The sequence below is a fragment of the Marmota marmota genome, unplaced genomic scaffold, assembly GCF_001458135.2.
Source record: "Marmota marmota marmota unplaced genomic scaffold, marMar, whole genome shotgun sequence".
Lineage (NCBI taxonomy): Eukaryota > Metazoa > Chordata > Mammalia > Rodentia > Sciuridae > Marmota > Marmota marmota.
In genome coordinates this window covers 8,677,577-8,693,518 of record NW_026000164.1, presented here as the reverse complement: position 1 = coordinate 8,693,518, position 15,942 = coordinate 8,677,577, and the positions used below count along the sequence as shown (strand labels likewise).

The 15,942-nt window shown below is 44.6% G+C and overlaps 2 protein-coding genes and 1 long non-coding RNA gene across 4 annotated transcripts in view; 2 read left to right on the top strand and 1 right to left on the bottom strand.

The window, feature by feature from the left end:
* Positions 1 to 4,257, top strand: part of Gstk1 (glutathione S-transferase kappa 1) — a 4,657-nt gene extending 400 nt beyond the window's left edge. Inside the window, exons 2-8 of the mRNA XM_015493747.2 lie at positions 232 to 313; positions 520 to 648; positions 943 to 1,043; positions 1,303 to 1,338; positions 3,095 to 3,211; positions 3,570 to 3,663; positions 3,939 to 4,257. Coding sequence (XP_015349233.1) covers positions 232 to 313; positions 520 to 648; positions 943 to 1,043; positions 1,303 to 1,338; positions 3,095 to 3,211; positions 3,570 to 3,663; positions 3,939 to 3,988 — 609 coding nt within the window. The 3' untranslated portion in view covers positions 3,989 to 4,257. The remainder of the gene's footprint in view (positions 1 to 231; positions 314 to 519; positions 649 to 942; positions 1,044 to 1,302; positions 1,339 to 3,094; positions 3,212 to 3,569; positions 3,664 to 3,938) is intronic.
* Positions 1 to 8,017, bottom strand: part of LOC125611616 — a 23,163-nt gene extending 15,146 nt beyond the window's left edge. The window contains exon 1 of the long non-coding RNA XR_007341828.1: positions 7,871 to 8,017. This is a non-coding gene — a long non-coding RNA (uncharacterized LOC125611616). The remainder of the gene's footprint in view (positions 1 to 7,870) is intronic.
* Tmem139 (transmembrane protein 139) lies at positions 6,081 to 15,926 on the top strand. Of its 2 annotated transcripts, XM_015493745.2 has the most exons (5): positions 6,081 to 6,384; positions 11,670 to 11,825; positions 13,392 to 13,438; positions 13,919 to 14,168; positions 14,379 to 15,926. In XM_015493745.2, the coding sequence occupies exons 2-5, from the start codon at positions 11,809 to 11,811 to the stop codon at positions 14,779 to 14,781; spliced, it is 717 nt and encodes a 238-aa protein (XP_015349231.1). In that variant the 5' UTR covers positions 6,081 to 6,384; positions 11,670 to 11,808; the 3' UTR covers positions 14,782 to 15,926. The 2 variants fall into 2 exon arrangements, with proteins under 2 accessions (XP_015349231.1, XP_015349232.1); XM_015493746.2 differs by lacking the exons at positions 6,081 to 6,384; positions 11,670 to 11,825 and adding an exon at positions 12,942 to 13,001.
* The last annotated feature ends 16 nt before the right edge of the window (positions 15,927 to 15,942 follow it).

The following is a 15,942-nucleotide window of genomic DNA, read 5'->3' as shown; positions in this document are numbered from 1 at the left end:
GGGGCAAACTCCAAATAATCAAGAACGGGATGGAAACCATCCACAGGAGCAAAGATCATGGAATCGATTTCTAGGACTGGAGAGTGTTTTGATCTTATCACCAAACAATTCAGTGCTCTTAACACCATTGCTCTGCCCGTTAGTTGGTTGCACTGAGCCAGCCCCATCCCTTTCCTTCAGCATGTCACTATTTCTGTGGTCCACACTGGCTCTCCTCCTCTGCACCAGTAGGTCCTGTGCAGGTATCAGAAGATCTGGAACATCAAGCTACAGTTGCAGCCCACTCTCATTGCAGGAATCATGAAAGACAGCGGTAGGAAAGGAGAAGCATTTGGGGTAGGCTGGGCGGGGGTGTTGCAGGAGGGCTGATCTCAGTGGTCTGGAGGAGCTGTCCTCAACCAAGTCTTTATATTGGCACCTGCAACTAGTAATTTACCCTCTGCCCTTCACCCAGGGAGGGATCCTCCAAGCCTGGGACTCTTAGGTCTTCTCTCAGCATGTACAATTCTCCACTACCAGGAAACAAGCCCCCAGGTCTGCTTCCTCGCAAAGGACAGTACTTGAAAAGTGAACTCAGTCTCCTGAAACAGCATTTCCAGGTTCCCCTCAGATTCCCCAAGGATTTCTTCTCTGTGATTATTGAAAAAGGTAACAAGAGTGGGCTGCATGTGGGGAATCAAGTGGAGAGCAGAGCAGCTGGAGATCAGAGGGCCAGGAAGGAGGGACTCTGGAGACTAACTTAAGTGAAGCATCCTTGGGAAACTTCAGGATCAGAGCAGGGTGAGCTAAAGGTCATGGGGACTTAGACTGAGCAGGGCAAGTTGGTCATGGGAAACTTGGTGAAAGGCTGCAGGTGATAGAGTCTTGGGGACATCAGAATAGATGGTCCTCCATTATGATACAAAGGAGAGGAGCCCTATCTCTGAATGCCTCTGCCCACAGGAAGTGTATCTGCCATGCAATTCCTTACTGCTGTGAAAATGGAGAACCCAGAGATGCTGGAGAAGGTGTCTAGGGAGCTATGGATGCGACTCTGGTCACGGGTGAGGGCAGGGGGCTTTTGGGTAGGAGCCCCATGCTCAGAGATTCTCAGGCTGTACCTTCAGGATGGGGCTTGGGAACACACAGTCACTCACCCCATATTTACAGGCCACCTCTGTGACCTCNGGGGGGGGGGGTGGAGGAACTCTGGAGGATCTGACCCTTTTGAGGCCCATTTCCTGAATTCCGATCCTGCCCTTCCCTATTGTCACACCTCTCTCCTGCCACACTGCTTCCTGCTGAGTATTCCCTTCTTCCTAGGAACAAGACATCTCAGAGCCCCAGAGCATCCTGGCTGTGAGTACCCTGACTTTATCCCTAGTACAATTGTAGAGAACCTGAGAACAGCTGGCACTTGAGAGCGAAGAACACAGTGTTTTTCATACTGCATGGGAAAGGCCCTAGTGGTTTGGAGAGAAAGAGTGTCTGTGTTTAAGGGAACAAATTACCAGAAAGCTGGAATGAGGAGGATTCTTAAAAGAATGTCTCAGAGGCTGGGTATAGCTCAGTAGTAGAATGTGTGCTTAGCCTGCTTGAGGCCCTGGGTTCAATCTGCACTAAAACAGAAAAAATTCTCATGGTTTCAAGAGGAAATGCAAAATGGGCAACCGTGGATATAATGTATTTGATGAAAGAAGTCAGTGGGAAAGAGATGATCAGTGTTAGAATTCCAGATGGGAAAGGATGGAGTATTCACAAATCTCCAAGGACCCCAATACATGCAGAGTAGAAAGCAGGAGACTTTAAAAAGAGGCTTTAAAAAGACAAAAAGGAATAACTGACAAGTGCCAGAATTAATATAGACACTGAGTGAAGAGCTCGAAGCATTGATGCCAGACAGACACAGGGGCTTTAAAGTAAAATGTTCTTTAGGATTAAGTCAGGAAATTCAGAACAGTATTTTTTCTCCAGCTTACAGAAGATAGATGATGCATATTCATACCTAACAAATGGTGGTGAATCATACCAGTTAAATGTAACAAAGATCAGTCAATACATCTGCTGATGTCTTTCTTTGTTCCTGAAAAGTATATGCATATTTTTAACCTGCTTTTTTTACTTATCATTTTCTGCTCCAACCTTAACTTTTTGAAGGTGTTGTTTATTGTCTCTAGCATTCCACCCAGTGACCTTTCTGTTTACTTATCCATTCCCCTATTGTTGAACATTTGTTTGGTCCAGGACACATTCTCTTATTTAACCTGTCAAAGATGATGAGTCTTTAGCATGGACTTCGTGAAGTCCTTCGTGCAGTGCTTCTCAACCTAAGCAGTACATTAACAATACATAGAACAACTGAGTGCCACCCTATTCCCAGAAATTCCAATAGAGACTGGGGGATGGATTATACATTAGAATTTTTTTTAAACTCCCAGGAGATTTTAATGTGCAGCTCAAGAGGTAAGAATCACTGATCCCAAACCTTAACAACCACCCTTAAACTGAAGTCTTTATCATTCTCTTGAAGCCAAGTACGTAGCTGTAGCCATGACCTTATTCCAGAGTTCTGAATAGTTCCATGGGAATTAGAATCCAGCCACTGATTCAAAACAGCATGAGAGCTGAGTGTGTACCTTGGTGGTAGAGCAGTTGTCTAGCATGCTTCAGGCCCAGCCTTCCATCCCCTGCACTGCAAAACAAACAAAAAAGCAGCATGAGATATTCAGGAAATCCAAGAAAGGAAGGAACCACATGGGCCATGGTGACAGGACTTAAATTCTAGGGACTTGGAATCTAGTGTTGCTGCCAACAGCCTCTGCCTCTGAGCTAGTAATTTGTAATTCATTCCTGAAGGGAAGAGGTAGGATTAGTTGATTTCTAAGATGCTCTCTGGCATTTAGTTTCTGTGACTATGATTCTGTGCCCTCTGCTCTTTTCACTTTTGTGAAGATTTTAGAGAAAGAAGAGTTTCTCTTGACAAGAATTGACCACCACTGATGGGTGGGTCAAGACATTGCCAGGAAAGCTTGGAGGAAGAAAAAGAACAACCAGAATTTTCTATGGAGCTTCACCTTCATAGTGCCAACAGTTATATTCCCTCATGTCCCCTCAGGCTGCAGAGAAGGCAGGTCTATCTGCAGAGCAAGCCCGAGGCCTTCTGGAGATGATCTCCACAGCCGAGGTGAAAAAGAAGCTCAGAGAGGTCACAGAGGTGGCCTGTAAATATGGGGTGAGTGACTGTGTGTTCCCAAGCCCCATCCTGAAGGTACAGCCTGAGAATCTCTGAGCATGGGGCTCCTACCCAAAAGCCCCCTGCCCTCATGAGTCCTTCTTAGCTCTCCAGGCAATCCTTTCCTCTCTTCCTCTGCCTGAGCCCAAGATAGGTGGGGAAGGAACATGTTGAGAGAAATTCAGAGCCTCTGTGCTATAGAAGCAGAGAAGGTGCCTTGCATCATGGAGCCTCTTTTCAAACATTTGTTTGGTGGCTTTGCTTCTATGGTCCCTAATAAAAGTTACTATAGCCTTCCACCCCAGCCTAATAAACACCTGGTCCACCTTGCCCCCTGCACTACTAACTGCTTTCTCAGGCCTTTGGACTGCCTGTCACCGTAGCCCATGTGGATGGCCAAACTCACATGCTATTTGGCTCTGACCGAATGGAGTTGCTGGCATACCTGCTGGGTAAGTTCAAGTTCCCGCAGCCTTTGATTCCAGCCCCACTTCTGTTATATCAGTTGACTAGACAGAAGGGTTCAGAGCAAAATATTCTTGGCACATCCAACAGGAAGCCTTGGATAGTCAGTGCTGCTCAAGGTCAAATGGGGTGGGAGGTGCCACCACCACCCCCCATGGAAGAGAAGGAAGCTTTTTGGCTTCCTGGAAAACCCCTGTGGGCCAACCTCTCTGCCAACTCACTTGAAAATAGCGTGTAGACATCTGTGATTTTCTTCATGCAGGAGAGAAGTGGATGGGCCCTGTGCCTCCAACCCTGAATGCCAGACTTTAAGATTGTCCTGCAGGCTCTTGGTATCAACAAGCAGGCCTGTTGTCATACCTCTCTCCTGCCACACTATTGGAGCACTGGACTTGGATTTCTCTCTCTGGCAGGGTGTCCTCTGTGGCCCCAAAGGTGCTCTCTTACACCTGTCCCCAGGGATAATGGGGAGTGGGCCTCTCCTTAGCTGTGGTTACCTTTAATTCTATGCCTTATAAGTGCCTTATGAAAGCCCCAAATTCTGCTATCCCACAAAATAAACCTAATACCATCAGGCAAAACCTTTCTATGTCTGAGTCTGCTGGTGGTGTTGCCATACCCTCAGTCCTACAATCACATCCTGTCTACTGTAGGAGTGGAGCAAAAAGAGCTCTTTCAGGACAACCCACCCTGCTCTTTAGCCTCCTGTTGGACAGTTGTGGGGCAGACCTGGGGAAACAATCCCCTCCTTTCCTTAGTCAGTCGCCTGTTTGTCTCTGTCAGGGACAGAGGACGAAGCCACATAAACTTTGTAACTAACCAGTTTGCCAAGATATGGAATAATGTACTATATTAAAATATCACATTGTGCCTTATAAATACACACAACTATTTGCAACATAATTAAAGGTATTAAAATGTTACATAAGTACTGTCAGAAAAAAAAAAAGGATGTAATGAGATTATAATTTTGTGATGCTCCATGTTTTGCCTTATCCCCACAGTACTATGCGCACAGACCAGCTTCACGGGCTTGCAGCCTACACATTCACATGGCCTTGCAAATGGCTTTACCCTTGCAGTCACTGTCTTGAAATTCTTCATAATTTTTAACATGCAGTCCTGAATTTTTCATTTTGCACTAAATCTCACACATTCTGTGGCTGTAGCTGATCCTGTAAGCACATCATACATGCTGAGAAAATGCTTCCTGAATAAATGGAGCAAAGAAGAGGGAAGAGAGTCAGGGAGAGAAGCAAAACAGAGATGGAGGTAGCAAGGAGGAGGAGACTGCAAGGTCGCAGGAGAGGAGGATGAAGTTACAAAGTTGAAAAGTCAAATGGAGAGTGCCGGAAATGCTGCTGCTGGGAAAGCAGGGCAGATGAGTGATAGTGGGAGTCTGTGTGGAAGTAAGCATTGTACACCCATTACCCATCATTTTCCTTCTCAAAGGAGTTTCATTCAACTGCTATTCCTATGCACAAGCAAAAGTAGAAGCACCAAAAGGTGGCCAGAGGCCATTAGAGGCTGGGAGGCCAACTGGACCATTGCTTAATTGTCCCATCCCCTTAATCCCAGCTAAGAGAGTCTCTTTAATCTTGGGGAAAAGTAAAACCTTGGCTTGGATCAGACACACACCTTTTGAATTTTTTAAATATCATTTAATTGTTTAAATATCACTAATTTATTATAAAGGCATGGAAAGCATTTACATGATACAAGACTAGAGAACTGCAGTGGAATGGGCAGCTGGCTTCATGTACTGCCATTTGAACAGTGATGTTTTTCTACTGTTATGGTTTGGATGTGAGGTGTCCCTCAAAAGCTTCCAAGTGAGACAATGCAAGAAGGTTCAGAGGAGAAATAATTGGGTAACGTGAGCCTTAACCTAATCAGTGAATTAATCCTCTGATAGAGACTAACAGTGGCAACTGAAGTGGTGGTTGTCGCTGGAGGAGGTAGGGATTGGGACGTGGCTTTGGGGTATATATTTTGTATGTGGAGAGTGTAATCTCTCTCTACTTCCTGATCACCATGTGAGCTGCTTCCTCCCACACTCTTTCACCATGATGTTCTTCCTCACCTCAAGCCCCAAGGAATAGCACAGGACTTCTGTGGACTAAGACCTCTGAAACTGTGAGCCCCCAAATAAACTTTTTGTCCTCTACAGTTGTTCTAGTTGGGTCTTTCAGTTGCAGCAACAAAAAAGCTAACTAAAACATGTACTATATGTTTTAAATAAATGAATAAAATATGTACTATAAATAAGAAATTTTTATTTATTTCAGCTAGGCGCAGTAGCACATGCCTGCAATCCCAGGAGGCTGAGGTAGGATGATTGCAAGTTCAAGGCCAGTCTCAGCAACTTAGGGAGACATTGTCTCAAAATAAAAAATAAAAAGGACCAGGGATATAGCTCAGTGGTAGAGTACTCCAGACTCAGTCCACAGTTCAAAATCTATATTTTTTAAAAAAATTTGAATCTCAGTTTAAATAAATCACTAATATGTAAGTCTGTTTTTAATCATTATTTGATATTTTCCTAGGTTACCACCTCTAAAGAAATAATCCTAACTCCTTTTTATAGCCAAGCCCATGTTCAAGGGTGTGGCTGGCTTTAGCTTGTGCCAGACTGGAAAAGATTTGAATAGGGTGTGTGTCAATTAAGGGGAAACCAAGGGATCAGAAGATCATGACTCATTAAATCAGTAAGTATTCACTAATTACCAATAAACTATTTGACAAGTATTTATTCCCTGCCCCATGCCTATTACCGAGCCATGCATAAAAGGAGTGTGGACAAACCCTGCTTCCTCCCTGGCACATTCCCCATCCCCACCCTTCCCAGCACTCAGTGTCCTCTCTGAAACCCAGCAGCACCTGTGCCTCACTCCCAGCCCCGGTCACTTGGAACTTTGTCTTACAGTTAGTTGTACAGGCATCTGTCCTCTCTGGTCTGTAGCTCCCAGTGAGTGAGATTCCTCTCTGAGCTGCCTCTTGAATGCACCCCTTAGATTGTCCACATCGCCAGTGCAGGATAAAAATTTGTCAACTCCTTCCCTCAGAGCATGAGGAAGCAGGGCCCCAGCAGCAGAAGTGTGGCCAGCTACACCTTCTTTGAATTTGGTCATACCTATCAAAAGCCTCACTTTGAGAAATGTTTCTTATATATACATGTAAATAAAGACAAATGGAGAAAAATATTAATTGCAGAATCCTGAAAACAATCTAAATGGTTATCAGCTGGAAAGTCATTAAACACATTAATAGATGTTTCCTAAAATACAATAAAATCTCTCAAGCACAAGGCCCTGGGTTCAACCCCCAGCACCACACACACACAATAAAATCAAATACATGTTTTATAATATAAAAATGTATTTCAAAAGTTGGAAAAAATAATATTTGCATATGGAATTGACTGGGAAGGGATATGAAGAAACTTTCTGGGCAATAATAATGTTTCACATTTTAAATGGAGTTGAGGTCACACAAGTATATGCCTTTGTCAAAATTTGGAGCATGAGCTACTTAAAATCTGTATGCTTTGTTCTACACTGATGTTACTTCAAAGCAAATATTGAACTCCATTTTTGTGCATGCTGAAGTATTTAGGCAGAAGTGTGCTTACGTCTGCAGACTTCTTTGAAATGTACTAAGGATTAAGATATATTGATGAGCCGGGTGTGGTGGCACACACCTGTAATCCCAGAGGCACAGGAGGCTGAAACAGGAGGATGGAGAGTTCAAAGCCAACCTCAGCAAAAGCGAGGTGTTAAGCAACTCAGTGAGACCCTGTCTCTAAATAAAATACAAAATAGGGCTGGGTATGTTGCTCAGTGATTGAGTGCCTCAGAGTTCAATCTCCAGTACTCCCCCCATCAAAAAAAAAAAGATACATTGATGAATGAACAAAGGCATAGATAGAAGGAGAAACACATAATAAAGCAAGTACATATAATGTTAATTGCAAGATTAGGTCGTGGATACACTACAAAATTCTTTTCTGTATGTGTGTGTGTGTGTTTTTTTCCTGGTACCCAGGGGCACTCAACCACTGAGCCCACATCCCCAGCCTTTTTTTGTATTATTATTATTTTGAGACAGGGTCTTGAGAAGTTGCTGAGGGCCTTATTAAGATGCTAAGGCTAGTTCAAAACCTCTCCATTCTCCCCACCCAGCTGCTGAGATTACAGATGTGTGCCGCCATTCCTATCTACATATTGCTTTTGCATACTCATGGTCTCTGTCAGGGTAGTGTGAACACAGTTACCTAGAAAACACCAGGAAACTTCCTCTGGGGAAGGGATCCAAGAGACCAGTTTAGCACTATAAGGAGACTTGCTTTCAACTATAATCTTGTTAACTATTAAATTTTATACTACAACTTAAATTATTTTTAACTAAATAAAATAATTATATTTTAGTAATCTCTAACTTTTATGTTCTTCAAGATTTATTAATATCCACAAGATACAATCTCCGATACTGTCCTCAATCATTATTTCTTTCATATGGTGTTTTATCTCCCTACCCACATCACAAAAACCCCAAAGATCAAGATCAAATGTTACCTTTCCTGGGTAGGGACTCTTGGAGGTTAGCACCAGGTCATGTGCAATGTTAACGAACAAATGTTCCATGTGACATCAGGTGCCCAGTCACAGGATGGTCCCCCCACCCTGGTCTCATACAGATGTGCCCCTTACATTCAAACCAAAAACCTGCAGTTCACCAAGGTGCGGAATACAAATAGAAAGGGGGCAGTAAGCTTGGGCTTAATTTCCCCAATTTAGGGATTAGAAACTGAAGCTCAAAAGGTTATGTAACTTAAGCAAGGGCACACAACTTGCAGAAATGAGCTGTTTAAAACCAGGTTTGGCCATCCCCAAAACACATGTGCTTAACCCCAATGCCTTCTGTTTGCTGGTATTTTTAGGGAGCACACATGTGGGACTTTTGCTACCATCTGAAGGCATTTCTAACAAATGGTGCTTTTGTTGTTGCGGCTGCTCAGCAACAACCACACTCACTTTCTCAAGTTTCAGAAGAGCTTTTGGTGACGTCCTGCTGTACACCTGAGCTGAGGCAACTGCCCAAACACCATTGTTCACATTTTCTCTTAGGGAGCATTGTATGATACTGAAACTAGTAGTGAGGGCGCTGGCACGCAGTTTTCCTCCATTATTGGAGGATTTATGGTTCTTTGGAAGAAATAAGATAATTGTGGAGCAGAAAATCTGTCTGAATTAAAAGGTCACGGCTCTGAATTTGGTTCTAACTAAATAAATCATGCATTTTTCTCTGAACTGGTTTCCTCCTCTGTAAAATGAAAATGATGATCAGACTTACCCTTCATGTTTATTATTAAGGATCTTCGTATGTGGGTCCAATCAATTGTTTCTACACAGATAAATAGCTATGACCACCAATATCCTTTCAGAAGAAGCCAGTGGCCTCAGCATTAGGATCTCGGGTTGTTCGGTCTTAAGTAGATGATGGAAAGTTAGCATCCTGGTGCACAGCTGCAGTCTTAACTTCCCCTCCTGCCTTGTGTGTCCCTAACCTTCCCTTATTGTCTGGTGGTCTTCTGTGCTGACCTTGCTGCCTCAAGAACAGCCTTCTGTTAATATGTCAAACATTGGAGAAAACAGCAACGAACCATGAACCACTCCTCAGGGAGACCAGACTGCTGTAGGTATTTTGTTAAATTATCATTATGTGGGCAGCCACTAAAAGTGTTTGGAGGGGGATGATACAGTGGTTAAGAGCCAGGGTTCTAAGCTTGGATGTGGATTCAAACCTTGATCCCAACTCTGATTAGGTCAGTCTGATTAGACTCAGGTCCCTCGAGTTTCTGACCTCATCCATAAAATGGACAAAATCACAGAAACTACCTAATGTACTTCAAATTACTTAATTTGTGTTTCCAAGCACAGGGAGCAGTACACATCAAACATCCCATGCATGTTGACCACAACTATGAAGCAGACCCAGACTCAGAAACACAAGATCACAGAAATGCACAGCAGAGACAAGCACCCATTGGGACACCCAGATCTCACCACAATCACAATCATCTGTCTCCTCCTTTGTTCCCCCTTCCCGGGTCTCCACTGTTGTCCCCAAGATGAGGTGGAAATCGTGAGTGGGCAGAGAGGAGTGATTTAGCCTCTCACAGGTTTGTCAAAAGCAGCCAAGTAGAAAGTGGAATGATAGTTTAATCAAATCATGCATTTGCATTTTTCTAAGATACTAAGTTAGTGAAAAGAAAAAAGGAAAATCTTTGGGAAACTGTTTAGCCACATGTATTCAGAGCAATAAAATCATTCATATTGCTTGCCTCTTGATGACATAACTTATAATTCGTTCTCCTCTTAGAGTTCATCATTCAATCCAAAAAAGAAGGAAAAACTACCTGTAAGAAGATGTTCATTACATTATCTTTAAACAGCTTTACTGAGAAATAATTCACCCTTTTGAAGTGTACAACTCACTGGGGTTTTTAAAAGTATATTCATAGAATTCTGCAAGCATCACCACTAACTCCAGAACATTTTTGTCACCCCCGCAAAAAAAAAAAAAAAAAAACATTTAGCAAGTACTCCTCAACCTTCCCTCCCCCACTGTGGTCCCAGGAACCTCAAACTACTTTCTGCTTCTTGAGTTATCATTTTTTCCCCATATTTTCATTGGCACATTATAGTTGTACATAATGGTGGAATTCATGGTCACATATTCATACATATACAAACTCCCCCGGGTTTCCCCTTCTCCCCTTTTCTCTCCCCTGATGGTCTCTTTCCTCTACCCTACTGATCCCCCATTGATTTTCACAGGACCCTCCCCCACCTTTCTTTTTCTTGTGGCTTCATTTTTAATAACCCAGAAAACTGAATGAAATAAGCTCAGTGTTATAGAGCAATACATCATAAGGGTATGTTAGCCAAATTATGGCATATCCATTCAACAAAATATTGTATGGTTATTAGAAATTACTATTGTAAGAATGGGGTATATAGGTCAGTAGAGAATGTGTGCTTAGTATTCACCCCCCCCCAAAAAAAATATTTATATATAAAGAAAAGAAAAAGAACTATAGTAACTGGCAAAATATACTCTATATAATGTTTGAAACTTTTTAAAATACCAAATGATGAAATTAATCTGATCTCAACTGAAGAACAGTCTAGTTTGTATGTGGACAACCTGGAAGGAATTGTAAAAATTTTAAATGGTCATATTAGGATATTTCAAATCACTTTTCTTTAGCTTTTAAATATTTTGTAACTTCTTTTTTTTAACAAATGCAATTTTTAAAAAACCTATTTTAAATTGTTGCTTTAATAAAGGGAACAGCCAGCAGGCAGTCCAGCACCCTCTTCTGACTTGGAAGAGCCCTAAGCTATGAATGGCCCCACCTCTCCCAGACAGCAGAACCCTCCCTCACACTGCAGACATTCAGGCCCACACCTTTTGACCTTTGTCTTTTACTCTGTACCTTCTTCCCTCTCCAAACACCTTCCAACAAAGCTCCCTAACTTAGCACACATACCAAAGATGAATGCCTGGTCAATTTCCTTCTGTTCATATATTAACTGAAGGTCAAAATTCTGATTCTAGCCATATTGGTGGAAACAAAATAACCACTCTCTTCTTCCACTTCCAAAGTCTACTGTGTATAGACACACCTCAAGTGGTTACCATCACTCTCTTCCCTCTTCCCATAATGATCTGAGACAAAGGAAATGAAGCTAATACTGCACACATATCCATATTCTCTCTCTCTCTCTCTCTCTCTCTCTCTCTCTCTCTCACACACACACACACACACACACACACACACACACACACACACACACAAACACCACTGTTGGGTTAAACACTGATCAGTGCCCAGGAAAGCTTGCAGTAAGATAAAGTCTCTAAGGAATGTGATACCTCAGGAAATAGACAGGGGGAAATTGGCCATTTTCTTATCTTCTATCTTTAGAAGAGCATCTGAAGAGAGGATTGTGAAATAAAGGAATGTACTCATAATACATCTGGGGAAAACCACCTGTGCAGTTGGCTGCAGCCTATCGTGCATATTCCCCTGGCTGTAGGCACATGCATCCCTCCGTTACATCACCATGGCCGCTGCTAAGGAGTAAGTTATAAAATGTCCAAAACCTCTCTGTTGAGTCTTCCAAACTCTTTCTTTGGGACTGGAAAACAGTAGGCTGGAACATTTGCAGCCCTGGGGTGAACACTCCACGTACCCTCTGCTACAGCAGCCTGGCTAGACCCCCACAACCGTCCCTGGGGGCTCTGGATTATATATCTGTCTGCAGCTTCCCCCTTTATTCCCAGCTAACAGGCAGAAGGAAAAGAGTCCAGTCTTGAGTGGCTCCAGGACATTATAGGCTCCAGCCACTCTCCATTTCCCAGCACCTCCCTCACAGAGACTTACTGCCTGACCCAAAGCTAAGGAGTGGCTTTGGATCCACAGAGTGTCATGAGGCCTCAAGCAAGGTGGCTTCTGATACTGGAATTAACTCTACTGAGCTCATACCTACCCTGTGACAGGAACTGTACTAGTTTCAGGGTTTCAAAGATGACTGAAACTAATAACTCTCCTTAAGGAACAGTGGAAGAAAAGTATATAACCAGGAAAAGGCCCAGATAAAGGAATAAAAAAATGATGTGGCTATACAGTGCAGACAGGCTCCAAAGCAGGTATCACCCCTAAGTGAATTTTGAAGAATCAAGAGTTAAACAGGCCAAGAAACACACACACACACACACATACACACACACATATACACACACACACACACACCCCTCTGACAGGTTGGCAAGAAAGAGGCAGTCTGCAGCAACAACAGCAGAAGCTATGCACCCACTCCAAGCACACACCATGGCTCACTAAGTGCCAAGCACCTTGTGGTCCACAAAGGTGAAATAAGAAACAAAATAACCACTCTGGTCAGAAAGACAGGCAGAAAATAAATTACCTAAATAAAAGGCAAACTGCCCAGGCTGATTAACTTCCAGTGCACTGAAAAGAAGAGAAAGGTTAATTCTACTTTGGGTCCTAAGTACAAAGATCACTAGGATGGGGGAGCACGCTCATCAAGGCTTTGTATGGATAGGTGGAAAGGAAATCCAGGTGGGGATAGTAGGAGGTCAGCCCTGGTGGGAGAGGGGAGGACGAAGACTGGGCAGGACAAAGGGATTGGGGCAGAAGAGAGGGTGGGGCCAGTGGACTCCGCCTCCTTCCCCCAGCACCCCGCCCCACCCCCACCCCACACACAGACCTGCTTCCTGCAGTCTATGGAAACAGGTGAGCAGGAACTCCTGAGGCCGCTTGGGGGGCGGGGCTGGGGTTGAGGAATTGGACTGGTGTGTCAGGAGGGGGTCTATAACATTTTGCTATATAAACTTCAGGGAATTGGCAGGCTGGTTTGGGGATATGGACTGCTTCAGGATTGTTACTGTGAGAGAAAAGTTTTCCCTTGTCCGCTAAACTTGCTGCCCCTGTTCTGACTCCTAGCAGAAACTTGAAACCCCAGTTTAGTGAGTTGGGGATGGAGTGGTGTCTGGCAGATATGGGGTCAAAGAGGACCAGAGTGATCAGGGCCTTGTCCCCTACCAGGCCTTTGTAAGATTCTTTCTCACATAATTGTGTCCCTGTGGCTCTGCTGCGTCAATGTGTACTTTCTCTCTTTACTAGAGCATGGCTGACTGTGGGGACATTGGAAGATAACCGGGACAGACAGGGTAAGTGATATACCCCTTCTCTTTCCAACTGGATCAGACTGAAAGCCTCTAGCTGGAGAAACAAAGGGTGGAGGTCCAACAGGTGCAATAATGGAGAAAGGCGGGCCTGCCCCATCACCTGGATTCCAGAATCACCTGGATTCCAGAGATGCCGGTGTGCACTGAGGCCGTGGCAGGATGGCCTGCACTGGATTCTGGATGGTTTATAGGGAAGATGGAAGGGAGACTACAGGTAAGGAGAAAGGAATGCAGGCAGAGCCAAGACACAATAAACTCGCTTGAATGCTGGAAGTCAGAACTCTTGGGCTGGTTTCCTGCCACATGATAACCTAGAGAGAACTGTGGACTTGGAGGGGATCCTGCATGTCATTATTTGAGATTGAAGCACATGGAACCCACCCGAGGAATATAATTTGTTTACCTGGTACAGCCATGATCCCAATTTCTAGTTACACACCATAGCTGTGTATCTCTTTGCAGGCATTCTGGGCAGGGCCATGGTGCCAAGCCAATTGTGGGGGAGACTGGAGAAACCACTTCTCTCCCTGAGTTGTGCCTCCCTACTCCTGGGGCTGGCTTTACTGAGCATACGGCCAGACATCGCCCCTGTTGCTTATTTTTTTCTCACCTTGGCTGGCTTCTTCTTGTTTGCCTCCCTCCTGGCCTGTTTTCTGGAACGGGGGCTCCGATCAATGCAGACAGAGAGCCCAGAGACCCCAAGCAATGCACGGTGAGTGAAGGTGTGGGTGGATGACAGGAATACACACTGGGACCATCCTTCCTCTACACCTTTAGACTCTAAGAGACTCTGCTTTCCTCCTTCACTGGTACTAATGAGAGCAAGGGTTAAGGACCAGTAGAGGGGTCTGGATTGCAAACAGGAAAGGGGAAAAGGGGTCCTTTCAGGAAGCCACTAATGACCTTATTTCTTCTCCCTCAGGGACAATGAAGCTTTTGAGGTGCCAACATATGAAGAGGCCATGGTAGTGTTGGAATCAGAGAGCCACCCCCAACAGCTGGATCAACCACCCCCTTACAGCAGTGTTGTAATCCCCCCAGAACTTGATGGGGGACAACCTAGCCAATCAGAAAGGCCCGTGACACATAGACTGGAAAGACGAGTGGGCTCAGAGGGGGCTATGACCCCAGGAGGAAGCCCTGGAAGAGTTCTGATCAGCCTTCGGCTTCGGGGACCGCGGGTCGTATCCACTGCTCCTGATCTGCAGAGCTTGAGGGCAACCCCCAAAAGGGAGCCTCTTACTCCACCCCCTGCCTATGATATCTGCTTTGCTCACCCTGATGATGATAATGTTTTCTATGAAAACAACTGGACACTCCCCTAAGCAACTCTCTCAGGACTTATGGCTCTACATCAGACCCATTCATTCATTTGACCAGCATTTCCCAGCGCCCACCATGTGTCAGGAACCGCATTTCTGCCTGGACATCAAAAATGGGGACTTGAATCCAGAGGGGAGTCGGGCTATGGTAAGCCTTTCCCAGTGAAGAAATGGGTAACAGAATTTGAGTCTTCTGGCAACATTTTATGACATGCCCCATGCCCAGTATTTCCAGAGTTAAATTAGGGTGAGGTGGTGGGGTAATCCAGAGAAGCTGAGGAAGGAAGTAAAGTAATATCTGAATGACAGATATATTTCCATCTGTTCCAAATGCCTTACCTCTGTTAGCTCTCTCAGGCTTTCAGCCTTATTAAGTATTATTACCCTCATTGAAAAATGGGGTTTCAAGGGTCAGAGGAGTTATAAAACATGCACTAGGACATACAGCTAGTAAATAACATAAAAATAACTTGAATGAACTCCTGATTTCAATGCAAGGCAAGGACTAGGAAGCCAGGCCTTCCACATTTGTCTCAGTCCCTATCATGGAACAGTTGCTATACAGAGGACTTCATACAAACAGAATGCAGGATCCTTACATCTAACAGGGTGGGCTGGGCAGGATCAGGAGTGACCCAGCTTCCTACAGTAGTAAGGCTAATCACAGCTCTGATGGTCCCTGCTCCATGTGGGAAGCAGTTACTGTGCCTCTCCCCTACCCAGGAGCTACAGTGCAATCCCCACGCAGGGTCTTCATCCTGTCTGAAAGCAGTGGAGTAAATTGCCCCAGGTAGACTTCAAGTTTTGACAATGGATGAAGGTCAGAAAGGTTAACAACGTGTTTCTTGGCAACGGGTGAAGGGTAGTATCCAAGGAGACTCCCTCCTGAATATCTATCTTGGAGCGCGGGATCACCTGCAGAGTGTCCCCAGCCCCTTCGGCTTCACTCTGACTGACTGCTGGGGTTCTACCCCAGCCCCGTGTCCTGCTTCTTCAGACCCCCAATGTGCTGCGACTGGGATGCTCCTCACTTCCCCCGCAAACCAACATGCGTCGCGGGGGTCTTGTCTAGCGCCTTCTGGTGTTCGCCCTCTAATCTGTGCATGCCGCCCCTGGGGGTGACTCCAGTAAAGCGACAAGTCTCACTGCCTCGGTCTCCGGAAG

Coding starts and splice junctions, on each gene's coding strand:
- Tmem139 (XM_015493745.2), top strand. Junction 13,439..13,918: donor AGATAACCGGGACAGACAGG/GTAAGTGATATA, acceptor ATCTCTTTGCAG/GCATTCTGGGCAGGGCCATG. Junction 14,169..14,378: donor GAGACCCCAAGCAATGCACG/GTGAGTGAAGGT, acceptor CTTCTCCCTCAG/GGACAATGAAGCTTTTGAGG.